The sequence below is a fragment of the Bos mutus genome, chromosome X (assembly GCF_027580195.1).
Source record: "Bos mutus isolate GX-2022 chromosome X, NWIPB_WYAK_1.1, whole genome shotgun sequence".
Taxonomy (NCBI): domain Eukaryota; kingdom Metazoa; phylum Chordata; class Mammalia; order Artiodactyla; family Bovidae; genus Bos; species Bos mutus.
In genome coordinates, this window is record NC_091646.1 from 124,291,679 (window position 1) to 124,318,405 (window position 26,727).

Sequence of the window (26,727 nt, forward strand, 5' to 3'; positions counted from 1 at the left end):
GGCCTGCTTTGGACAGTACCCCTGCAGAGCAACCTGGAGCCTGAGCAGTGTAGACCTGGAAAGCACATACCACCATGAGCTGGGGCAAACCCAGTGAGGTCCCTACACTGCGAGCACTCACCACACATGCCTGTGATATTTGTTTGCAGTGTTACTCCCTTTCCACAACACAAGTGAACAAGCGAGACTAAATAAGTGACCACCTTTGCCCCCTTGTCTCAGGGTGGAAATTAGACCCTGAAGAGACTTGCAAACAGAGGAAGGCAAAATAAACAAAGAAGAGGGAACTGCTCTGGAACTGACAGGTGCAACAGATTAAAACCCAGTAGTTAACACTGACTAAGCATTGGAAGGAACCTATAGACCATGAGAAGTATAAGCTGAACAAGGAAATATCTGAAACAGAACTGAGCACACACTGCCCACAACAGCTCCAGAGAAATTTCTAAATACATTTTTACTATTACCATTTTTTTATTTTTAGGTACTTTATTACTACTTTAATTTTCATTTTTATACACTACTATTACCTTGCAAAAAAAGACCCTATTTCTAATGCAAATTTCATATATATTTTTCATAATTTTTGTGATAGATTTTGTTTTGCATTTTTAATATTGTATTTTTCAGAATCTACTCTAGGTTTTTAATCTTTGCTTTTTGGTATTTGCTATCTATTAACTTTGTACCTTTAAGAATCTAATCTGCAATAACCATGTTCACATAGGGGTGTGATTACTGGCTTCATTGCTCTTTATACTTCTGACTCTCCCTTTTCTGCACCTGGTCACCTATATCTCGTCCCTCCCACTTCTATTCTCTACTTAACTCTGTGAATCTCTCTGGGTGTTTCAGGCTGTGGAGAACACATAGGGAACTGATTACTGGCTAGACTGGTCTCTCCCCTTTTGACGCCCCCTCTTCTCCTCCTGGTCACCTCTATCTCCCTCCTCCCTCTTCTCTTCTCTGTGTAACTCCCTGAACCTATCTGGGTGTTCCAGACTGTGGAGAGCACATAGGGAATTGATTACTGCCTAGATAGCTCTCTCCCCTTTTGACTCCCCCTCTTCTTCTGGTCACCTCTATCTTTCTCCTCTCTCTTCTCTTCTCCATGTATCTCTGTGAACCTTTCTGGGTATCCCTCACTGTGGAGAATTTTTTCACCATTAACCTAGATATTTTATCATCTATGGTGTATGGATGGAGAAGTCTTGAGGCTACTGTAATAAAAAGACTGAAAGCCAGAGTCAGGAGGCTGAAATCCATAACTTGAGAACACCAGAAAACTCCTGAATCCAGGGAACATTAATTGACAAGAGCTGATTCAAAAGCCTCCATATTTACACTGAAACCAAGCTCCGCGCAAGAGCCAACAAGTTCCAGAGCAAGACACACCACATTAATTCTCCAGCAATGCAGGAACACAGCCCAGAGCATTAAAATACAGGCTGCCCAAACTCACGCCAAACCCATAGACGCCCCAAAACTCACTACTGGACACTTCATTGCACTGCAGAGAGAAGAGATCCAGCTTCATCCACCAGAACACAGATGCAAGATCCGCTAACCAAGAAACCTTGACAAGCCACTAGTCCAACCCCACTCACAGGGAGCAAGCTCCACAATAAAGAGGAAACACAAACTTCCAGCCTAAAGAAAGGCCACCCCAAACACAGAAATTTAAACAAAATGAAAAGGCAAAGAAATATTCAGCAGGTAAAGGAGCATGATAAATGCCAAAAACAAACAAACAAATAAACAAAAGAAAAGGAGATAGGGAGTCTACCTGAAAAAGAATTTAGAATAGTGATAGTAAAGATGATCTAACATCTTGAAAGACAAATGGAGTTACAGACAAATAGCCTGGAGACAAGAATGGAGAAGATGTAAGAAATGTTTAACAAGGACCCAGAAGAAATGAAAAAGAGTCAATCAATAATGAATAATTCAGTAACTGACATCAAACACACTCTGGAGGGGCCAATAGTAGAATAACTGAGGCAGAAGAGAGGATAAGTGAGGTGGAAGATAGTATGATGGAAATAATTAAAGCAGAGAGGAAAACAGAATTCAAAGAAATGAGGACAACCTCAGAGACCTCTGGGACAATGTTAAATGCCTCAACATTTGAATCATAGGAGTCCCAGAAGAAGAAGACAAAAAGAAAGGGCGTGAGAAAATACTTGAGGAGATAACAGTTGAAAACTTCCCTAAAATGGGGGAAAAAATAGCCACCCAAGTCCAAGAAACCCAGAGAGTCCCAAACAGAATAAACCCAAGGAGACATACCCCAAGACACATATTAATCAAATTAATGAAGACCAAACACAAAGACCAAATATCAAAGGCAGCAAGGGAAAAGCAACAATAACACACAAGGGGATCCCCACAAGGATAACAGTTGATCTTTCAATAGAAACTCTTCAGCCCAGAAGGGAATGGCAGGACATACTTAAAGTGATGAAAGAGAAAAACCTACAATGCAGATTACTATACCCAACAAGGATCTCACTCAAATATGAAGGAGAAATCAAAAGCTTTACAAACACTTTTAAGTTTAATTAGGTCCCATTTGTTTATTTTTGCTTTTATTTCCAAATTCCAAATTCCAATAAAAAATTATTTATTTATTATTTGCTTTATTTCTGGGAGGTGGGTCATAGAGGATCCTGCTGTGATGTATGTCGGAGAGTGTTTTGCCTATGTTCTCCTCTAGTTTTATAGTTTCTGGTCTTACGTTTAGATCTTTAAGCCATTTTGTGTTTATTTTTGTGTATGGTGTTAGAAAGTGTTCTAGTTTCATTCTTTTACAAGTGGTTGACCAGTTTTCCCAGCACCACTTGTTAAAGAGATTGTCTTTAATCCATTTGTATATTCTTGCCTCCTTTGTCAAAGATAAGGTGTCCATATGTGCATGGATTTATCTCAGGGCTTTCTACTTTGTTCCATTGATCTATATTTCTGTCTTTGTGCCAGTACCATACTGTCTTGATGACTGTAGCTTTGTAGTAGAGCCTGAAGTCAGGCAGGTTGATTCCTCCAGTTCCATTTTTCTTTCTCAAGATTGCTTTGGCTATTCGAGGTTTTTTGTATTTCCATACAAATTGTGAAATTATTTGTTCTAGCTCTGTGAAGAATACTGTTGGTAGCTTGATAGGGATTGCACTGAATCTATAAATTGCTTTGGGTAGTATACTCATTTTCACTATATTGATTCTTCCAATCCATGAACATGGTATATTTCTTCATCTATTGGTGTCCTCTTTGAATTCTTTCACCAGTGTTTTATAGTTTTCTATATATAGGTCTTTAGTTTCTTTAGGTAGATATATTCCTAAGTATTTTATTCTTTTCGTTGCAATGGTGAATGGGATTGTTTCCTTAATTTCTCTTTCTCTTTTCTCATTATTAAGGTGAAAAGACAGCCTTCAGAATGGGAGAAAACAATAGCAAATGAAGCAACTCACAAACAACTAATCTCAAAAATATACAAGCAACTCCTACAGCTCAATTCCAGAAAAATAAATGACCCAACCAAAAATGGGCCAAAGAACTAAATAGACATTTCTTCAAAGAAGACATGCAGATGGCTAACAAACACATGAAAAGATGCTCAACATCACGCATTATCAGAGAAATGCAAATCAAAACCACTATGAGTTACCATTTCACGCCAGTCAGAATGGCTGCAGTCCAAAAGTCTACAAGCAATAAATGCTGGAGAGGGTGTTGAGAAAAGGAAACCCTCTTACACTGTTGGTGGGAATGTAAACTAGTACAGCCACTATGGAGAACAGTGTGGAGATTCCTTAAAAAACTGGAAATAGAACTGCCTTATGATCCAGCAATCCCACTGCTGGGCATACATACTGAGGAAACCAGAATTGAAAGAGACACGTGTACCCCAATGGTCATCACAGCACTGTTTATAATAGCCAGGACAGCCAGGACATGGAAGCAACCTAGATGTCCATCAGCAGATGAATGGATAAGAAAGCTGTGGTACACATACACAATGGAGTATTACTCAGCCATTAAAAAGAATACATTTGAATCAGTTCTAATGAGGTGGATGAAACTGGAGCCTATTCTACAGAGTGAAGTAAGCCAGAAAGAAAAACACCAATACAGTATACTAACGCATACATATGGAATTTAGAAAGATGGTAACAATAACCCTGTATACTAGACAGCAAAAGAGACACTGATGTATAGAACAGTCTTTTGGAATCAGTGGGAGAGGGAGAGGGTGGGATGATTTGGGAGAATGGCATTGAAACATGTATAATATCATAGATGAAACAAGTCACCAGTCCAGGTTTGATGCACGATACTGGATGCTTGGGGCTGGTGCACTGGGATGACCCAGAGGGATGGTATGGGGAGGGAGGAGGGAGGAGGGTTCAGGATGGGGAACACATGTATACCTGTGGTGGATTCATTTTGATATATGGCAAAACCAATACAACATTGTAAAGTTAAAAAAAATAAAAATAAAATACAATTTCTAGCAGGAAAAAAAAAGCTTTACAGACAAGCAAAAGCTGAGAGAATTCAGCACCACCAAACCAGCTCTTCAACAAATGCTAAAGGATCTTCTCTAGACAGGAAACAGAAAATGTTTATAATCTCGAACCCAAAACAACAAAGTAAATGGCAACAGGATCATACTTATCAATAATTACCTTAAATGTCAATGGGTCGAATGCCCCAATCAAAAGACAAAGACTGGCTGAATGGATAGAAAAACAAGACCCCTATATATGCTGTCTACAAGACACCCACCTCAAAACAAGGGACACACACAGACCCAAACTGAAGGGCTGGAAAAAGATATTTCATGCAAATAGAGACCAAAAGAAAGCAGGAGTAGCAATACTCATATCAGATAAAATAGACTTTGAAATAAAGGCCGTGAAAAGAGACAAAGATGGAAGGACGCTACATAATGATCAAAGGATCAATCCAAGAAGATATAACAATTATAAACATATATGCACCCAACATAGGAGCATCACAATATGTAAGGCTAAGGCTAACACATACGAAAGGGGAAATTTAACAGTAACACAATAATCGTGGGAGACTTTATTACCCCACTCACACCTATGGATAGGTCAACCGAACAGAAAATTAGCAAGGAAACACAATCTTTAAATGATACAATGGACCAGTTAGACCTAATTGATACCTACAGGACAGTTCACCCCAAAACAATGAATTTCACCTTTTTCTCAAGTGCACACAGAACGTTCTCCAGGATAGATCACATACTGGGCCATAAATCTAGCCTTGATAAATTCAAAAAAATTTAAATCATTTCAAGCATCTTTTCTGATCACGAGGTAAGATTAGATGTCAACTACAGGAGAAAAACTAATAAAAATACAAACATAAGGAGGCTAAACAGCATGTCTTGAATAACCAACAAATCACAGATGAAATCAAAATATGCATAGAAACAAATGAAAATGTAACCACAACAACCCAAAGCCTATGGGATTCAGTAAAAGCAGTGCTAAGGGGAAGGTTCATAGCTGTATACGCTTACCTCAAGAAACAAGAGAAAAATCAAATAAATAACCTAACTTTACACCTAAAGCAATCAGAAAAAGAAGAAATGAGGAACCTCAGGTTTAGTAGAAGGAAAAAAAATCATACAAATTAGGGCAGAAATAAATGAAAGAGAAACAAAGAAAAATCAACAAAACTAAAAGCTGGTTCTTTGAGAAGGTAAATAAAATAGACAAACCTTTAGCCAGACTCATCAAGAAAAAAAGGGAGAAGAATGAAATCAACAATATTAGAAATGATAGTGGAAAATCACAACAGACAACACAGAAATTCAAAGGATCGTAAGAGACTACTATCAGCAACTATATGACAATAAAACAGACAACTTGGAAGAAATGGATGAATTCTTAGAAAAGTATAACCTTCCCAAACTAAACCAGGAAGAAACAGAAAATCTTAACAGACCCATCACAAGCAATGAAATCGAAACTGTAATCAAAAATCTTCCAACAAACAAAAGCCCAGGACCAGCTGGTTTCACAGGTGAAGTCTATCAAAAATTTAGAGAAGAGCTAACAGCTATTCTACTCAAACTCTTCCAGAAAATTGCAGAGGAAGGTAAACTGTCAAACTCATTCTATGAGGCCACCATCACCCCAATACCAAAACCAGACAAAGATGCCAAACACACACACACACACACACACACACAAACTACAGGCCAATATCACTTATGAAAGTGAAGTCGCTCAGTCGTGTCTGACTCTTTGCGACCCCATAGACTGTAGCCTATCAGGCTCCTCTGTCCATGGGATTTTCCAGGCAGTAGCACTGGAGTGGATTGTCATTTCCTTCTCCAGGGGATCTTCCCAACCCAGGGCTCAAACCTAGGTCTCCCGAATTGTAGATAGACCCTTTACTGTCTGAGCCACCAGGGAAGCCTGGTGAACTTCACTGATGAACACAGATGCAAAAATCCTCAACAAAATTCTAGCAAACAGAATCCAACAACATATTAAAAAGATCATACATCATGACCAAGTGGGCTTTATCCAAGAGATGCAAGGATTCGTCAATATTTGCAAATGAATCAATGTGATACACCAAATTAACAAATTGAAAGATAAAAACCATATAATAATCTCAGTAGATGGAGAGAAAGCCTTTGACAAAATTCAACATACATTTATGATAAAAACGCCCCAGAAAGCAGGCATAGAAGGAACAAACCTCACATAATAAAAGCCATATATGATAAACCACAGCAAACATTATCCTCAATGGTGAAAAATTGAAAGCATTTCCTCTAAAGTCAGGAATAAGACAAGGGTGCCCACTCTCACCACCACTATTCAACATAGTTTTGGAAGTTTTAGCCACAGCAATCAGAGAAGAAAAAGAAAAGGATTGGAAAAGAAGAAGTTAATCTCTCACTGTTTGCAGATGACATGATCCTCTACACAGAAAACCCTAAAAATTCCACCAGAAAATTACTAGAGCTAATCAATGAATATAGTAAAGTTGCAGGATATAAAATTAACACACAGAAATCCCTTGCATTCCTATACAGTAACAATGAGAAAACAGAAAAATTAAGCAAACAATTCCATTCAACATTGCAATGAAAAGAATAAAATACTTAGGAATAAATCTACCTAAAGAAATAAAAGACCTATATATAGAAAACTATTAAACACTGGTGAAAGAAATGAAAGATGACACAAATAGATGGAGAAATATACCATGTTCATGGATTGGAAGAATCAATATAGTGAAAATGAGTATACTACCCAAAGCAATCTACAGATTCAGTGCAATTCCTATCAAGCTACCAATGGTACTTTTCACAGAATTAGAACAAATAATCTCACAATTTGTATGGAAATACAAAAACCTCAAATAGTCAAAGCAATCGTGAGAAAGAATGGAACTGGAGGAATCAACCTGCCTGACTTCAGACTATGCTACAAAGCTATAGTCATGAGGACAGTATGATGCTGGCACAAAGACAGAAATACAGATCAACAGAACAAAATAGAAAGCCCAGAGATAAATCCACGCACCTATGGACACCTTATCTTTGACGAAGGAGGCAAGAATATACAATGGACAAAAGACAATCTCTTTAACAAGTGGTACTGGGAAAACTGGTCAACCACTTGTAAAAGAATGAAACTAGAACACTCTCTAACACCATACACAAAAATAAATTTAAAATGGCTTAAAGATCTACATGTAAGACCAGAAACTATAAAACTCCTAGAGGAGAACACAGGCAAAACACTCTCTGCATACATCACAGCAGGATCCTCTATGACCCACCTCCCAGAATAATGGAAATAAAAGCAAAAATAAACAAACAGGACCTACTTAAACTTAAAATCTTTTGCACAACGAAGGAAACTATAAGCAAGGTGAAAAGACAGCTTTCATAAAAGGAGAAAATAATAGCAAATGCAGCAACTGACAAGGAATTAATCTCAAAAATATACAAGCAACTCCTGCAGCTCAATTCCAGAAAAATAAACGACCCAATAAAAAAAATGGGCCAAAGAACTAAACAGACATTTCTCCAAAGAAGACATACAGATGGCTAACAAACACATGAAACAATGCTCAACATCACTCATTATCAGAGAAATGCAAATCAAAACCACAAGAGGTACCATCTAACGCCGGTCAGAATGGCTGCTATCAAAAAGTCTACAAACAATAAATGCTGGAGAGGGTGTGGAGAAAAAGGAACCCTCTTACACTGTTGGTGGGAATGCAAACTGGTACCGCCACTATGGAGAACAGTGTGGACATTCCTTAAAAAACTGGAAGTAGAACTGCCATATGACCCAGTAATCCCACTGTTGGCCATACACACCAAGGAAACCAGAATTGAAAGAGACATGTGTACCCCAATGTTCATTGCAGCACTGTTTATAATAGCCAGGACATGGAAGCAACCTAGATGTCCGTCAGCAAACGAATGGATAAGAAAGCTATGGGACATATACACAATGGAATATTACTCAGCTATTAAAAAGGGAACACATTTGAATCAGTTCTAATGAGGTGGATGAAACTGGAGCCTATTATACAGAGTGAAGTAAGTCAGAAAGACAAACAGCAATACCGTATATTAACATATATATGTGCAATTTAGGAAGATGGTAACAATGACTCTGTATCTGAGACAGCAAAAGAAACACAGACATAAAGAACAGACTTTCAGACTCTGTGGGAGAAGGCAAGGGTGGGATGATTTGAGAGAATAACATTGAAACATGCATATTACCATATGTGAAAAAGATCACCAGTCCAAGTTCGATGCATGAAACAGTGCACTCAAAGGTGATGAACTGGGACAACTCTGAGGGATAGGATAGGGAGGGAGGTGGGAGGGGGGTTCAGTATGTGGGACACATGTACACCAATGGCTGATTCATGTCAATGTATGGCAAAAATCACTGCAGAGTAGTAAGGTAATTAGCCTCCAATTAAAATAAATTAATTAAAAATAGTAATCAGAACAAGGAAATTAAAATGGCACACAAGAAAACATCTATTTAAAACAAAAGAATGCAATAATGGAGGAAAAGAACTCCCCCCTCAAAAAAGACACATATAGAAAACAAATATCAAATGGTAGATGCAAATCCTATCTTATCAGTAAGTATATTAAATGTACATGAAATAAACACTCCAGTAGACATTAGATTGGCATAATGGATTTTTTAAAGTTCCAGTTACAAACTTACTACAAGAGACAAACTTTAAATTCAAATACACAAGAAGGCTGAAAATACAAGGATGGAAAAAATATACCACACAAACAGTACTGAAATGTCTATACTAATATCAGACTTTAAGAAAATCCTAAGGAATTCATACACATACAGAAACCCCAATGAGAACTAATAAACAAATTCAAGGTTATAGATTATAAGATTAATATACAAAAATCAATTGTATTTCTATATACTTGCAATAAACAAGCCAAAAATTAAGTTGAGAAAGTAATTCTATTTACAATAGCATAAAAAAGAGTGAAATATTTAGGGATGAATTTATCAAAAGAACTGCCAGATGTACTCTCTGAAAACTACATCACTGTTGATAAATTTAAAAAGACCTAAATGAATGGAAAGACATTCTGTGTTCATGAACTGGAAGACTCAATATTAATATGGCAATTATCCCTAAACTGAACCATAGATTCAACACAGTCCCTATTACAATCCCAGCTGGCTTCTTTGCAGAAACTGTCAAGCTTATTCTAAAACTCATATAGAAATGCAAGGGACTCAGAACAGCCAAAACAATCTTTAAAAAGAACAAAGTTGGAAAACTCATCCTTCCCAATTTCAAAACTCACTACAAGAAGCTACAGTAATCAACATAGTATAGTACTTCCATGAGGATAGACCTAGAGATCAATAAAATAGAAAATCCAGAAATAAACCCTTTATTTATAGAAAACTCATTTTTGACTAGGGTGTCAAGACAAGAGGGAAAAAGTGGTCTTTTACAAACAGTGCATGAACAACTAGATTTCACATGTGAAGGAATGAAATTGGGCCCCTACATCTCACAACACAGGGCAAAACATGGAGTAAATCTTTATGAACTTGTATCAAGCAATGTTTTCTTAGATATGACAACAGAAGTACAAGAAACTAAAGAAAAAATAGATAAATTGGACTCCATCACAATTAAAACTTTTTTACTTAAAAGGACACCATTAAGAAAGTGAAAAGACAACTCACAGAATGGGAGAAAATATAAACAAAGCACATATCTGAATGGAACTTTTTAATCAGAATATAAAGAATTCCTTATATATTTATATATAACAAATATATAATATATACATATATAATAAATATAAAAATATGTCTTATAATGAAGACAAATAATCCAATTAAAATGGGCAAAGGATTTGAATACACATTTCTCCAAAGATGATGTACAAATAGCCAATAAGCATAAAGATGTTCAACATTAGCCACTAGGGAAATGCAAATCAAACCACAAAGATATTGGGCTGGCCATAAAGTTTGTTCCAGTTTTTCCATAAGATGTTACAGAAAAACTCAAAGTTTTTGGCCAACCCAATAGCTCTGAGGTTTTGATTCTCAAGTTAATTATGAATACAATGAGAAATTACTTTTCCATTTTGAATGAACAAAAAACTATATATTATACATGCCTGGCTTCCCTGGTGGCTCAGACGGTAAAGCATCTGCCTGTAATGCAGGAGACCCAGGTTCAATTCCTGGGTCGGGAAGGTCCCCTGGAGAAGGAAATGGCAATCTACTCCAGCACTCTTGCCTGGAAAATCCCATGGACGGAGGAGCCTGATAGGCTACAGTCCATGGGGTCGCAAAGAGTCGGACACGACTGAGCGACTTCACTTTTACTTTATACATGCTTAGTTAGTTCACTGTGGCTAAAAGGTTTACCTTAAGGAGGACACAAGGAAAAACTGAATTATACAAGACTCTCAAGTTAGTGAAGAATCTAATGTAAGATTAGTATAAAATTTTACATTTTCTCTTACCTGGTTTATTTTGATCATTCTCTTCAGGACTATGAGTATTACCTCTATAAGAGCTAAAAGGCTGGCTACTCAAAAGGTTATCACACTGCAGGCTGTGGCACAAGTTCTCAAGAAAGCGAAGAACAAATGATGCACTGTTCACTGGAGGCAGCTGGATGGAATGAATTTCCCCATCAAAAGTAGCTATGAAAAGATGTCAGAGTCACATCATAAAAAGATGAGAACCATAACACCAACAACAAAAAAGCCATCAATATAGGAAATATAAATCTAATGTGTGATTTTTGTAATTTATAAAGGAATAATCTTAAATTATATAAGTTCCTCTCATTCAAACACAATAGTCCGAACTAAGAAAAGCATTCTCATTTAAAAATATTCATAAAGTAAACAACAACAATAGAAACCCACTGATCTACAATACTTTCTACTCTTCCAAACATTGAGTGAAGTGATTGAGTGAAGCTGCTCAGTCATGTCCGACTCTTTGCAACCCCGTGGACTGTAGCCCACCAGGCTCCTCTGTCCATGGGATTCTCCAGGCAAGAATACTAGAGTGGGTTGCCATTTCCTTCTCCAGGGGATCTTCCCGACCCAGGGATCGAACCCAGGTCTCCCGCATTGCATGCAGACTCTTTAACCTCTGAGCCACCAGGGAAGCCATGGGTATAAATGCAGTATCTGATCACACAATCATGAGAGCCATATGTATCTTATCCCTTAATCACTTCTTGAATCACATTTTTATTTAGAGATTCTTATATATTAGTCTGTTTTCTAAAAAAAATTAAAATATATTAATATAAAGCTCACTTTATCTATAGTAAGCTTAATAAAGAAGGTAAAAGGAAAAATCTGTACCTCTTACTTCAATTTACAGTATTACTGACATTATTAGTTTATTTTGAAAGTTAAACTTTTCAAAACAGGGTTAAAAAGTCTATAAACATATAATTATTATAAATATTCTATATATTAACAAAATAAATATTGGATTATCATCAATAGAATAAAAAATTAGAAAATAATCTATGTATTTTACAAAATCTTTGCCTTCTTGAAACCTAAAATCCAATTAGAGAACAAAAGCTGATAAAGGATTAGATGTGCATACCGGTTATCACTTCTCCTCCACGATCATCTGGCTTAAGGAATTCAAAAACAGTCTTACTTTGAATGGCACAATCCACACAGGCCTGCACCGTCTGCCGGAGCACCACATTGACAGGGCCTGGGCCAAAGTGGTCTGGCAGCTGCTGGATTTTGTTCTGATCCAGGTGAGGGCCACAGTTTCCATGTTTGTTTATATAGACACAGACTTGATGAAAAATGTGTATATAGATATAACAATGAGATTGGTTAGAAGGAACACAAACACTACATCATCACTATATATCCCATTAGCCACACTTCACTCAAAGAGAACCTAAACATAGTTAATATCAATTATCATTTCTGTTATCTAAAAATATGTAAACATAGTTTCACATTGTAAAAATATATTAAACCTAGAAAGAAATAATCCAAAAGCTTCTTCAATTTTCTAGATTTCTGTCCAAACTAATTATAGAAACAATAGAAGTTTTAGTAGCATCACAAAACAATTCTTTGCACATTCCCATATTAGATAAAAATGGCTTAGAGACAAGAATATTTTCACTTTTTTACTGCAGTCACAGTGCAAGAATTTTCTTTCAAAACTGGTCATGTTAGCACATTCCTTTTGGACCGAATTTATTTTAAATCAACAATACTGCATTTATTTATTACATAGTATTTTCTAAAGTAACCACATAATTTAAGATATGTGTCACAGTAAGTTCTAATGACCTGGAGAAAATTTTTCATTAATTTTAAGAAAATTAAAATGTTCTTTCTATACATGCTGAGGTTCAGAAAAGAAAATTTTAAGAATAAATGCTTTCCTTAGTATAATAAAAGCATTTAGCATTTAGAAGTAAATACCCTATAATCACAGTCAAGTTTCCTTAATTTTTCTTCACTGAGAATCAAATTCTAACCAACATACAATGTAATATGATTATTACCAAAAAGAAAATATATTGTCCCCCTAAATCAAAAGGCATGTTATTTTTCTCCACTGCTTTATTGCAAAATTTTCATCTATATAAAGTCTGTATTTAGTACAATAAAAACCCATTAATCTCACTTTCACCATGTTGAAATATATGATAATTCTCAACTTTTTGGCAACAGCCAGAGGAAGGATCAACCCTGTCATAGAAATATCACCTACTAAAAACAACCTGAGGTACTGATGGCCTTGACAAAGTTCTACTGAGCACAAATGAGCTAAACAAGGATTTCAATGTTTATACTCATTTAGTCAGTCTCACCAGCTAATGGACTAAAAATCAGAAATAATAAAGTGACAAAATGGGAAATGTAACAATAATTATTTTTAAAGTGATACCTATTTCAAGAAATTAAACTATAATTTCTTTTCAGTAAGAAAAGAAAAATTGAGGGGAAAAAGTCCAGGGAAGAGAAGAATGTAAGAGAAAGATAATTAAGAATCTAGGAGAGGAAGCAATAAAACTTGCTATAAAAAAAACAGGAAGGAATAAGGAAATCTGTAGAAGATGACAAATCAAAGGGATTAATTAGTTTGGGTGCCTGTCATTTCACACTCTTTACACAGCAAACAGCAATTTAAAGTCATCATGTCCCTTGACAGGCAAGGATCTGTGAAAATTTTAAAAGGCATTTAAAAAAGGTTTGAGGTAACTTTAAAAATATATACAAGACAAAAAGACAAATTGTGAAATGAAATAATGGGAAAACAAGAATAGATTTGACAATAATGCAAATGTTATAAATTTTACCAAGAGGGATAAAATATCTTAAGGATGCTGAATTTTCAGGTGACTCATGTATTTAAACAGACTGTTTTTCCTTAACATCAAAATAAACAACTAGAATTTCAAAATATTTTAATATGAAAAATGCTCAAAGAAATGCTTATTATCATCTTTTCTCCCTCTTATTTTATTTTCAGGACTTCAAAGACACTGAATATAATACAACAAAAATACTAATTTTATACTCTTAAAAATACTAATTTACCTGTAGACATCACTATTTTAGATGACCCAGGGAAAACATCCTTATCATATGAAATGTTACCATGTTCTCTGGCCAGTGCATTTTCAGAAGTTGAAGATGTGGAGCAAATGACAGGAATACGTTTTCCCTGGTAAAAAAGAAAAAATTCCTAGATAAGGAGGTCAGAAAATCATTAGCATCACTGGTCCACAAATGATCAGTGGTCAGAAGTCCTTTGGGATGGAAATTTCTTTATTACAAATTGTAGTACTTTTCAAACTGTGCTAAGAGGGGACCATAAGCTAGTCAAGTAGGAGAGAAAGAGACCAAGAGACTGGGATTCCCAATGCTATCCCTGCTCCACCTAGTCATACCTTAGACAAAATAATTATTATATAAAACTTGTGGTTTGTTTGTTGCTTTTTTGTTTTTTAGCTTTCCAGGTGGCTCAGTGGTAAAGAATCTGCCTGCTAATGCAAGCGATGCAGGGTTCCTGGGTCGGGAAGATGCCCTAGAGGAGGAAATGACAACCCACTCCAGTATTCTGCCTGGAGAATGCCATGGACAGAGGAGCCTGATGGGCTACAGTTCATAGGGTCTCAAAGAGTCAAGACACAACTGAGCATGCATGCATCTAAGTTTTATACACTCTGGAAATCTAATCCAGGAATTCATCAAATGAGGTTGGGGAACCTCAACAAGGCAGAGGACAGTTTGTCTTCAGAAAGCAGTCACTCATCTGGGTTTTTACTGTATCTAGCCTGCATTTCTCCATATTACACATGATAATTTTGACAAAATTAAAAGTGGCTTGCTAAAGTCCATACAGAATTATGCCCACTGTATCTAAGAACAAATGTCTTCTGGGTATTGTTAAAATTCACTAGTGGTTTATATTATATCAGCTCTTGGTGTTTTCTAGGAGCTAACTTCAAACAAGACTCTTTGAGTATCAGAAAAGAGGACTTTGGGCCTAGAAAAGGTAATAATAGAGATATTTAAAAGGCAGGGACAAAGGAGAAAAAGTAGAACACTCAGTGCTGTTGGATTTTTCTTTGTTTAAATTAGTGACCGTTATCTGGGTTCACAGTATAGCAGTAAATTATGTTATTTTTAAAGTGTTGTTGTTTAGTCACTAAGTTGTGTCTGACTCTTTTTCGACCCCATGGACTGTAGCCTGCCAGGTTCCTCTGTCTATGGGAATTCCCAGGCAAGAATATTTGCCTTCTCCCAGGATCTTCTCCAAGGGTCTTCTCGACTGAGGGATTGAACCTGCATCTCCTGCACTGGCAGGTGAATTCTTCAATGCTGAGCCACCAGGGAAACCCTTTTAAAGTATCAGATCAGATCAGATCAGTCGCTCAGTCATGTCTGACTCTTTGCGACCCCATGAATCGCAGCACGCCAGGCCTCCCTGTCACATCACCAACTCCCGGAGTTCACTGAGACTCACGTCCATCGAGTCAGTGATACCATCCAGCCATCTCATCCTCTGTCATCCCCTTCTCCTCCTGCCCCCAATCCCTCCCAGCATCACAGTCTTTTCCAATGAGTCAACTCTTCGCATGAGGTGGCCAAAGGACTGGAGTTTCAGCTTTAGCATCATTCCTTCCAAAGAAATCCCAGGGCTGATCTCCTTTAGAATGGACTGGTTGGATCTCCTTGCAGTCCAAGGGACTCTCAAGAGTCTTCTCCAACACCACAGTTCAAAAGCATCAATTCTTTGGCACTCAGCCTTCTTCACAGTCCAACTCTCACATCCATATATGACCACAGGAAAAACCATAGCCTTGACTAGACGAACCTTTGTTGGCAAAGTAGTGTCTCTGCTTTTGAATATGCTATCTAGGTTGGTCATAACTTTCCTTCCAAGGAGTAAGCGTCTTTTAATTTCATGGCTGCAGTCACCATCTGTAGTGATTTTGGAGCCCAAAAAAATAAAGTCTGACACCGTTTCCACTGTTTCCCCATCTATTTCCCATGAAGTATTTTAAAGTATACTGAGTTTTAAATAAACTGCCCCAAAGATAAATACACCCATGCAGTATTTTCAGTGTGGTTTTGAAGAGGTCAAACACTATTCAGTCTTAAGTTGATCCAAGATTCTACACCTTTATACTTAAGAGTATATTTCTTACAGACAACATGTATTTGGATCCTATATATAACAGTTTACATCTGCTAGTCCCAAAATCCCAATCCCTTTCTCTCCCCCTTCCCCCTTGTAAAAAGCCTTATACACTCTTGGTACATTCCTCAAGGGTATCATAATACTCTTGTTATTGTTCAGTCACTAAGTTGTGTACAAATCTTTTGAGCCCACCAGGCTCCTCTGACCATGGGATTTCCCAGGCAAGAATACTTGAGTGGGTTGCCATTTCCTTATCAAGGGGATCTTCCCAACCCAGAGATCAAATCCACGTCTCCTTTATTGGCAGGTGGATTCTTTACCACTGAGCCATCTGGGAAGCCCATATAACACTCTTAGTAAATCCTAAACTGTATGTTTAATAATAAGGCACTACAGAGACCCATAATAGAAATTAGTAGGAGATACAACTAACCTTTCTTCCTGAGTGTGGGCCTTTTTTCTTTGTTGTGGTATTCTTAACAGAACTTCCCTTCTTGGGGTCTGAAGGACATACAGGTGGTTTAGGCCGACCTGATTTCTTAGTCTGATGTGTTGGTAATATTATAGCACTGTTCTGTGGAGACTGCATTGAGCGCTGAGCTGCCTTGGAAGGAGGCGGCTGTGTTTTTGTGGTATTCTTCGTAATAAGAACTGAGAGAAAAAACACACAACACAAAAATATGATTAAAGTAAATGACATAATTAAAGTATTTTCTTCTTGATTCAAAAGACATTTAACTCAATCTTTAAAAATATTCCAAAGGTTACTCATTGAAAACCACCTGAAATAAAGGTACCATTTAAAATCAAGTTAAAGATATTTTAAGATTTTAGATTATCAGGAAATAGTCTGATTCTCCAGAAAAAATAAAGATGCTCTTATAAGAACCAGTAACTTCAAACTTATCTGGCACACTGAAAAACTCTATCAATTTACCTTTTGTCTGTTTCTAGTATTTCTAGTCCTTGGCAGATAAAAGTTTTTCCTTTAGAAAATACTATCCAATGATGCCATATATAGGAATAATTCTGCCCATCAATATAGAAAAACATAAAGCAGCTACAATGGCTCCTGCTTCATCTTCTAAAGGTCAAAGGAATCCCCCTACTTGATTTTTAATGGCTAAAAGATATTATATCCCTATATATATATATTTAATAGTAAAGTTTTATAAGCTATAATATAGACTCTACATTAACATGGTCACAGAAGGACTGTCATATCCAAATGATTTGAATTTGTTACTTGCAGCCCAATCAAGACAGCTTTAATATTTCAAATGAAGGTTACTTGCCAAGTTACTCTTACATATATTCAAAGTAAAAAGAGATATTTTTAGTATTAATCCCTTAATTTCATTAGTATAAAAAAATGAATTTTACATAGTAAATAGTACTGATGTCAAAAAGTCTTTACAGGAAGAGCTGAGCTACCAGGGAAGCCCCGTGACCCTGTATACATCTATGAAAAAAAAAAATCAACTACTTGTATTAGGTCCCCGGTAGCTCAGCTGGTAAAGAATCTGCCTGCAATGCAGGAGACCCCAGTTCCATTCCTGGATTGGGAAGATCCCCTGCAGAAAGGATAGGCTACCCACTCCAGTGTTCTTGGGCTTCCCTGGTGACTCAGATGGTAAAAAATCTGCCTGCAATGTGGGAAACCTGGGTTTGATCCCTGGGTTGGGAAGATCCCCTGGAGGAGGGCGTGGCAACCCACGCCAGTATTCTTGCCTGGAGAATCTCCATGGACAGAGGAACCTGAAAGGCTACAGTCCATGGGTTGCAAAGAGTCAAACAAGACTGAGTGATCAAGCACTGAAATTTTATTTTGAGAGCTTCGTTTTACAACTTAAGGCTTCCCTGGTGGCTCAGTGGTAAAGAATCCACATTCAATGCAGGAGACGTGGGTTTGATCCCTGGGTCAGAAAGATCCCCTAGAGAAGAAATGGCAACCCACTCCAGTATCTTTGCCTGGGAAATCCCATGGATAGGGGAGCCTGGCAGGCTACAGTTCATGGGGTCACAAAAGAGTCTAAGAAAACTTAGCAAACAAACAACAGCAACATTTTACAACCTGAAACAAATTTACCACTTTGCTTCTCCCATCCTCAAAGACAAGGTGTAAACTGACTTTCTATGGAGAATACCACATCTTCCCAGCAGCCTTTTTATCTACCTCTATCAGTCACCAAGTCAAGAGGGTGGAACAGCTCAGCTGCCAGGGCAAACGGAGGACCACTTAACTGCCGCCTTCTCTTTTCTCTTCCCCTTATTTATAGTAATTCACCTACTTACACCTGCCTCTTTTTAACTCTTTATGATCATCTAATTTATACTCCATGCTCATTTCCACTTTTTTCAAATAACTCTAGCAACATAATTCACATTTGTTCTTCTTACAGTCTCCCTGATATCATCTTCAGGAACTGAAAGATCATACTTCTTTTTTTTTTTTTAATTTTATTTTTAAACTTTACATAATTGTATTAGTTTTGCCAAACATCAAAATGAATCCATCACAGGTATACATGTGCTCCCCCTCCTGAACCCTCCTCCCTCCTCCCTCCCATACCAATCCCTCCAGGTCGTCCCAGTGCACCAGCCCCAAGCATCCAGTATCGTGCATTGAACCTGGACTGGCATCTCGTTTCATACATGATATTTTACATGTTTCAATGCCATTCTCCCAAATCTTCCCACCCTCTCCCTCTCCCACAGAGTCCATAAGACTGTTCCATACATCAGCATCTTTTTTTGCTGTCTCATTACACAGGGTTATTGTTATCATCTTTCTAAATTCCATATATATCGTTAGTATACTGTATTGGTGTTTTCCTTCTGGCTTACTTCACTCTGTATAATAGGCTCCAGTTTCATCCACCTCATTAGAACTGATTCAAATGTATTCTTTTTAATGGCTGAGTAATACTCCATTGTGTATATGTACCACAGCTTTCTTATCCATTCATCTGCTGATGGACATCTAGGTTGCTTCCATGTCCTGGCTATTATAAACAGTGCTGCGATGACCATTGGGGTACACGTGTCTCTTTCCCTTCTGGTTTCCTCAGTGTGTATGCCCAGCAGTGGGATTGCTGGATCATAAGGCAGTTCTATTTCCAGTTTTTAAGGAATCTCACACTGTTCTCCATAGTGGCTGTACTAGTTGCATTCCACCAACAGTGTAAGAGGGTTCCCTTTTCTCCACACCCTCTCCAACATTTATTATTTGTAGACTTTTTGGATCTCAGCCATTCTGACTGGTGTGAAATGGTACCTCATAGTGGTCTTGATTTGCATTTCTCTGATAATGAGTGATGTTGAGCATCTTTTCATGTGTTTGTTAGCCATCTGTATGTCTTCTTTGGAGAAATGTCTATTTAGTTCTTTGGCCCATTTTTGATTGGGTCATTTATTTTTTCTGGAGTTGAGCTGGAGGAGTTGCTTGTATATTTTTGAGATTAGTTGTTTGTCAGTTGCTTCATTTGCTATTATTTTCTCCCATTCTGAAGGCTGTCTTTTCACCTTGCTGATAGTTTCCTTTGATGTGCAGGCTTTTAAGGTTAATTAGGTCCCATTTGTTTATTTTGCTTTTATTTCCAATATTCTGGGAGGTGGGTCATAGAAGATCCTGCTGTGATGTATGTCAGAGAGTGTTTTGCCTATGTTCTCCTCTAGGAGTTTTATAGTTTCTGGTCTTACGTTTAGATCTTTAATCCATTTTGAGTTTATTTTTGTGTATGGTGTTAGAAAGTGTTCTAGTTTCATTCTTTTACAAGTGGTTGACCAGTTTTCCCAGCACCACTTGTTAAAAGATTGTCTTTAATCCATTGTATATTCTTGCTCCTTTGTCAAAGATAAGGTGTCCATATGTGTGTGGATTTATCTCTGGGCTTTCTATTTTGTTCCATTGATCTATATTTTTGTCTTTGTGCCAGTACCATGCTGTCTTGATAACTGTGGCTTTGTAGTAGAGCCTGAAGTCAGGTAGGTTGATTCCTCCAGTTCCATTCTTTTTTCTCAAGATCGCTTTGGCTATTCGAGGTTTTTTGTATTTCCATACAAATTGTGAAATTATTTGTTCTAGCTCTGTGAAGAATACTGTTCTTTGAAAGGATAAATAAAATTGACAAACCATTAGCCAGACTCATCAAGAAACAAAGGGAGAAAAATCAAATCAATAAAATTAGAAATGAAAATGGAGAGATCACAAGAGACAACACAGAAATACAAAGGATCATAAGAGACTACTATCAACAATTATATACCAATAAAATGGACAACGTGGAAGAAATGGACAAATTCTTAGAAAAATACAACTTTCCAAAACTCGACCAGGAAGAAATAGAAAATCTTAACAGACCCATCACAAGCATGGAAATTGAAACTGTAATCAAAATCTTCCAGCAAACAAAGCCCAGGTCCAGATGGCTTCACAGCTGAATTCTACCAAAAATTTAGAGAAGAGCTAACACCTATCCTGCTCAAACTCTTCCAGAAAATTGCAGAGGAAGGTAAACTTCCAAACTCATTCTATGAGGCCACCATCACCTAATACCAAAACCTGACAAAGATCCCACAAAAAAGAAAACTACAGGCCAATATCACTGATGAACATAGATGCAAAATCCTTAACAAAATTCTAGCAATCAGAATCCAACAACACATTAAAAAGATCATACACCATGACCAAGTGGGCTTTATCCCAGGGATGCAAGGATTCTTCAATATCCATAAATCAATCAATGTAATACACCACATTAACAAATTGAAAAATAAAAACCATATGATTATCTCAATAGATGCAGAAAGCCTTTGACAAAATTCAACACCCATTTATGATAAAACTCTCCAGAAAGCAGGAATAGAAGGAACATACCTCAACATAATAAAAGCTATATATGACAAACCCACAGCAAACATTATCCTCAATGGTGAAAAATTGAAAGCATTTCCTCTAAAGTCAGGAACAAGACAAGGTGCCCACTTTCACCATTACTATTCAACATAGTTTTGGAAGTTTTGCCACAGCAATCAGAGCAGAAAAAAAAAAAAAAGGAATCCAAATTGGAAAAGAAGAAGTAAAACTCTCACTATTTGCAGATGACATGATCCTCTACATAGAAAACCTAAAGACTCCACCAGAAAATTACTAGAACTAATCAATGATTATAGTAAAGTTGCAGGATATAAAATCAACACACAGAAATCCTTGCATTCCTATACACTAATAATGAGAAAACAGAAAGAGAAATTAAGGAAACAATTCCATTCACCATTGCAATGGAAAGAATAAAATACTTAGGAATATATCTACCTAAAAAACTAAAGACCTATATATAGAAAACTATAAAACACTGGTGAAAAGAAATCGAAGCTCTTCTACCTCTAAGATAATCAACTGTGCTCCCCTTGTCTACATCCAGCTTCCTTATCTGTCATTTTTTGCTTCATACCAACTGATCATGCTTTTCATTCTCATTATAAGACTTAGTCACAAGCCCTCTTCATTTTCATCCAATCTATTAGCTATCTTCTGGCTTTACTTTACTCCCTATTAACCTGCCCCCAACTGTCCACCTCCACCAAATTCCCGTAACTAGTATCCCTTACGTTATCACCACCTGATCTTTGATGATGTCCAACATGTCAGCTCCAACCTCTGAGTCACACTCACATTTGTTTTCTCTCGTCCTAAGCTATAGAACAAAGGTCAGCAATCTTTCTGTAAGGAACCAGACAGTAAATATTTTAGGCTTTAAATGTCATATGTGGTCTCTGTCACACAATCTTCTTTGTCTCTTCAGTTTTTTAAATCCTTTATGAATATAAAAAGTATTCACAGCTCACAGGCTACAAGTGGCCCTCAGATTATAGTCTGCCAACTCTGTAACAACAGAACATTAGGATATTGCTGATCACTGTAACATCTATGCTAATCTCAACTAAGGTGTCACTGCTTGAACTCACTGATTTCAAAGTATGTTTCCATGGCAGAACATTCTCCCCCTTTTAAGTTCCTCTCTCCCTCTCACCTTATTCCTTTCAGCAAATGACCCTACCTTCTACTTTAAGAGAAGATTAAAGGCTATCTTGCAGGAGTGATCATAACCATCCCATTTCTTCATCTTCAGTTCAGTTCAGTTCAGTCACTCAGTTGTGTCTGACTCTTTGTGACCCCATGGACTGCAGCATGCCAGGCTTCCCTGTCCTTCACCAACTCTCAGAGCTTGCCCAAACTCATGGCCATTGAGTCGGTGATGCTATCCAACCATCTCATCCTCTGTCGTCCCCTTCTCCTCCCACCTTCAATCTTTCCCAGCATCAGGGTCTTTTCAAATGAGTCAGTTCTTCACATCAGGTGGCCAAAGTATTGGAGTTTCAGCTTCAGCATCAGTCCTTCCAATGAATATTCAGGATTGATTTCCTTTAGGATGGACCAGTTGGATCTCCTTGTAGTCCAAGGGACTCTCAAGAGCCTTATCCAACACTACAGTTGAAAAGCATCAATTCTTAGGTGCTCAGCTTTCTTTATGATCCAACTCTCATATCCATACGTGACTACTGAAAAAACCACATCTTTGACTAGACAGACCTTTGTCAGCAAAGTAATGTCGCTGCTTTTTAATGTGATGCCTAGGTTGGTCATAGCTTTTCTTCCACTTTCACTTTCTCCATCTTAAAATACTCTTATTTTCATTCATGCTCATCTTTTCCTCTTGTATCAAATGAAGTTTTCTCTTTTCTCTCCTAAGCCAAATCCCCTTTCACTTAAGTCCATAACCATCTTCTTTGGTTTCTCTGGCATTTTACAGTTTCAATTATCTTCTCTCTTCACACTAATCACTTGATCCCCAAACTCTTGCTCTCTCTTACAACCTTTATATATATATATATATCTCTTATTTTGAAGTTTCCTTCCCTAGTTTCTGGGACTTTCTAGGGATGCATAAATCTTCCTTCTACTCACTACCATGATACAAAGAAGAATCACTTACTCTTGATATTTCAATTTCCTTATTAGTCTGCATTTCCTTCAGTTCAGTTCAGTTCAGTCGCTCAGTCGTGTCCGACTCTTTGTGACACCATGCGTTTCCTTAGCCTCCTATAATAAGCTATTCTTCCTCCAACCACTTTAAGGTCAGTGATGACCTCTTCCTAGTAACTAAATCCAAATAAATCCTCATTCTCTTGATGAATCTCTTCAACTCCACAGTTCTGGTCCCTACCTTTTAATATATGGCATGAAGAAAAGGAAATACGATTGGGCTCTGGACCTGAGGTTAAATTCCTGCACTAGATTAGTTTAAGACAGAACCTAAGAGTATAGGAGGGCCTCAAAAAATATTTACCAAATAAATGAAAAATACTTTCAACCTGCAAGCCAATGTTTCACCTCCAAAACAAATATATTTTATATAAAGAATTACATAGTAACAAATAAAACATTACTTTGTGGAACGTGGCAAATGTAATGAAAGCAATATTTGATATAAAAATGTTGACATTTGATATTAATAAATCTTGGGACACAAATATTTGAGCTGTAGCTTCAAATAGTCTCCCAAAATATAATATTCTACTTTATAATAAGAACTCTTTGATGCATGGTAAAAACATATGTATGAGCAAAGAAAATGCATTATAAAAAATTTTATGCATGAAAAATTTTTTCATTTTAGAAAGCAAGCTTTTCAAAGGCAAAGATTCAGTTTGGTTCACTGCCATACTCCCAGCGCCTAGAACAAAATACTTTTTAAACTACTTTAACTAAAGAGGAATGAATAATCATTCAATACACTGAACAACAAAATTAAACTATATACACTATACATGTATTTTCATCTCTCCTCCAAAAAGCAATCATATAACATATACAGACCATGCTAAAACCCTATTCAGTATTAAACTATTTTAAAGGAAAATAGATTTGTTTAAAAGATAAGGATAAAATTATATATATAGCACTACAACCATGTGTTCATAGTGGTAACAGTAAAAACATATTTGAAAACAGTATATAAAATATATATAGAAGGATATGCTAATCATCTTCAAAAAAACTTTTATGTGAATACCTAACACAAAATTTACCTGATTCCTCAGCTTTTCTTCAGGTAAGAGAGACAATGTTTGGGTAAGATAATGAAGTTACTCAATTATGAAAATGCAAAAGAAATGAACAAATTTGGAAAACAATCAAAAGGCAGGAATTAAAGTCAAGAGGAGGCCTCGAACAGGGGGAACCAAAGAAAGAAAGGAGTTAGATGCCAACACTAATTTGCTACCCATTATATGCTAAGCACTTCAATATCTGTTATTACGTGTAATCCTCCTAAATGACCTATGAGGTAGGTATTGTTCCCCACTTTACACAAGAGGAAACTCAGGTTTTGTGACGTTAGGTAACTTTGTCAATATCACCCATTTGGCTAAGAGGTTTCTAACTTCTAATTGCACTTTTTCTAATATGCCACCTTGCTTTCTGTCCTCTAACAGAAAAAGGTATTAAATTCACTCTCCTGAGTCAAAATGTATGTGTTTTTTTAAAAAAGAAGTCCCAGAAGACAACCTTGTGAACTCCTATGTGAGATTTCACTAGTAGTTGCAAGGTGCACTCTGACAGAGGGAGTCTTGTGTTTTTTTTTTAAATAAGATATGGAGGCATACTTATAGGGAGAAAACATTAACAAGTACAGACAAAAACATGCTGATAAAACTCTTCATGACTGGGGATTTAACCTTATTTAATTATTTACTACCAAATTAATGTACTCATTAAATGTACATTTCTGTTGACACATGAAGATGCTTTATTATTGAAAGATACTCTTTGCACTGTTTGAACTATGAAAAGAGAGTAGCACCTCAGAAAAGGAACTATAGTTAGAAATGAACAACAACCCCCTATTTTAAGTGACTGCTGGTTTGGTTTACATGTGGCTGACTTGAGAGGAACTAACATGGATTCAGTTCAGTTCAGTTCAGTCGCTTAGTCGTGTCCAACTTTTGCGACCCCATGAATCATAGCACAATCATCACCAACTCCCGGAGTTTACCCAAACCCATGGCCATCGAGTCGGTTATGCCATCCAGCCATCTCATCCTCTGTCGTCCCCTTCTCCTCCTGCCCCCAGTCCTTCCCAGCATCAGGGTCTTCTCCAATGAGTTAACTCTTCACATGAGGTGGCCAAAGTACTGGAGCTTCAGCTTCAACATCAGTCCTTCCAATGAACACTAAGGACTGATCTTCTGTAGAATGGACTGGCTGGATCTCCTTGCAGTCCAAGGGACTCTCAAGAGTCTTCTCCAACACCACAGTTCAAAAGCATCAATTCTTCTGCGCTCAGCTTTCTTCACAGTCCAACACTCACATCCATACAAGACCACTGGAAAAACCACAGCCTTGACTAGACGGACCTTTGTTGGCAAAGTAATGTCTCTGCTTTTGAATATGCTATCTAGGTTGGTCATAACTTTCCTTCCAAGGAGTAAGCGTCTTTTAATTTCATGGCTGCAATGAAATTTCACCATCTGCAGTGATTTTGGAGCCCAAAAAAATAAAGTCTGACACTGTTTCCCCATCTATTTCCCAAGAAGTGATGGGACCAGATGCCATGATCTTAGTTTTCTGAATGTTAGGCTTTAAGCCAACTTTTTCACTCTACTTCACTTTCATCAAGAGGCTTTTTAGTCTCTCTTCACTTTCTGCCATAAGGGTGGTGTCATCTGCATATCTAAGGTTACTGATATTTCTCCCAGCAATCTTGATTCCAGCTTGTGCTTCTTCCAGCTCAGCGTTTCTAATGATGTACTCTGCATAGAAGTTAAATAAGCAGGGTGACAATATACAGCCTTGACACACTCCTTTTCCTATTTGGAACCAGTCTGTTGTACCATGCCCAGTTCTAACTGTTACTTCATGACCTGCATACAGGATTCTCAAGAGACAGGTTAGATGGTCTGGTATTCCCATCTCTTCCAGGATTTTCCACAGTTTATTTTGATCCATGCAGTCAAAGGCTTTGGCATAGTCAATAAAGCAGAAATAGATGGTTTTGTGGAACTCTCTTGCCTTTTACATGATCTAGTGGATGTTGGCAATTTGATCTCTGGTTCCTCTGCCTTTTCTAAAACTAGCCTGAACATCTGGAAGTTCACGGTTCACATATTGCTGAAGCCTGGCTTGGAGAATTTTGAGCATTACTTTAACAGCGTGTGAGATGAGTGCAATTGTGCGGAAGTTCGAGCATTCTTTGGCATTGCCTTTCTTTGGGATTGAAATGAAAACTGACCTTTTCCAGTCCTGTGGCCACTGCTGAGTTTTCCAAATTTGCTGGCATATTGAGTGCAACACTTTCACAGCATCATCTTTCAGGATTTGAAAGAGCTCCACTGGAATTCCATCACCTCCACTAGCTTTGTGCGTAGTGATACTTCCTAAGGCCCACTTGACTTCACATTC

At 37.2% G+C, this 26,727-nt stretch overlaps 1 protein-coding gene and 1 non-coding gene across 2 annotated transcripts in view; one reads left to right on the forward strand and one right to left on the reverse strand.

Moving 5' to 3' along the window:
- The window catches only part of SCML2 (Scm polycomb group protein like 2), a 121,140-nt gene that overhangs the window by 17,101 nt on the left and 77,312 nt on the right, over positions 1-26,727 (reverse strand). The window contains exons 8-11 of the mRNA XM_070365948.1: positions 16,696-16,913; positions 14,153-14,279; positions 12,180-12,383; positions 11,066-11,248 (exon numbers count right to left, since the gene is read on the reverse strand). Of these exons, the coding sequence (XP_070222049.1) occupies positions 11,066-11,248; positions 12,180-12,383; positions 14,153-14,279; positions 16,696-16,913 (732 nt within the window). The remainder of the gene's footprint in view (positions 1-11,065; positions 11,249-12,179; positions 12,384-14,152; positions 14,280-16,695; positions 16,914-26,727) is intronic.
- TRNAY-GUA (transfer RNA tyrosine (anticodon GUA)) lies at positions 10,721-10,792 on the forward strand. The gene has a single exon. It is a non-coding gene; the product is annotated as a tRNA-Tyr (tRNA).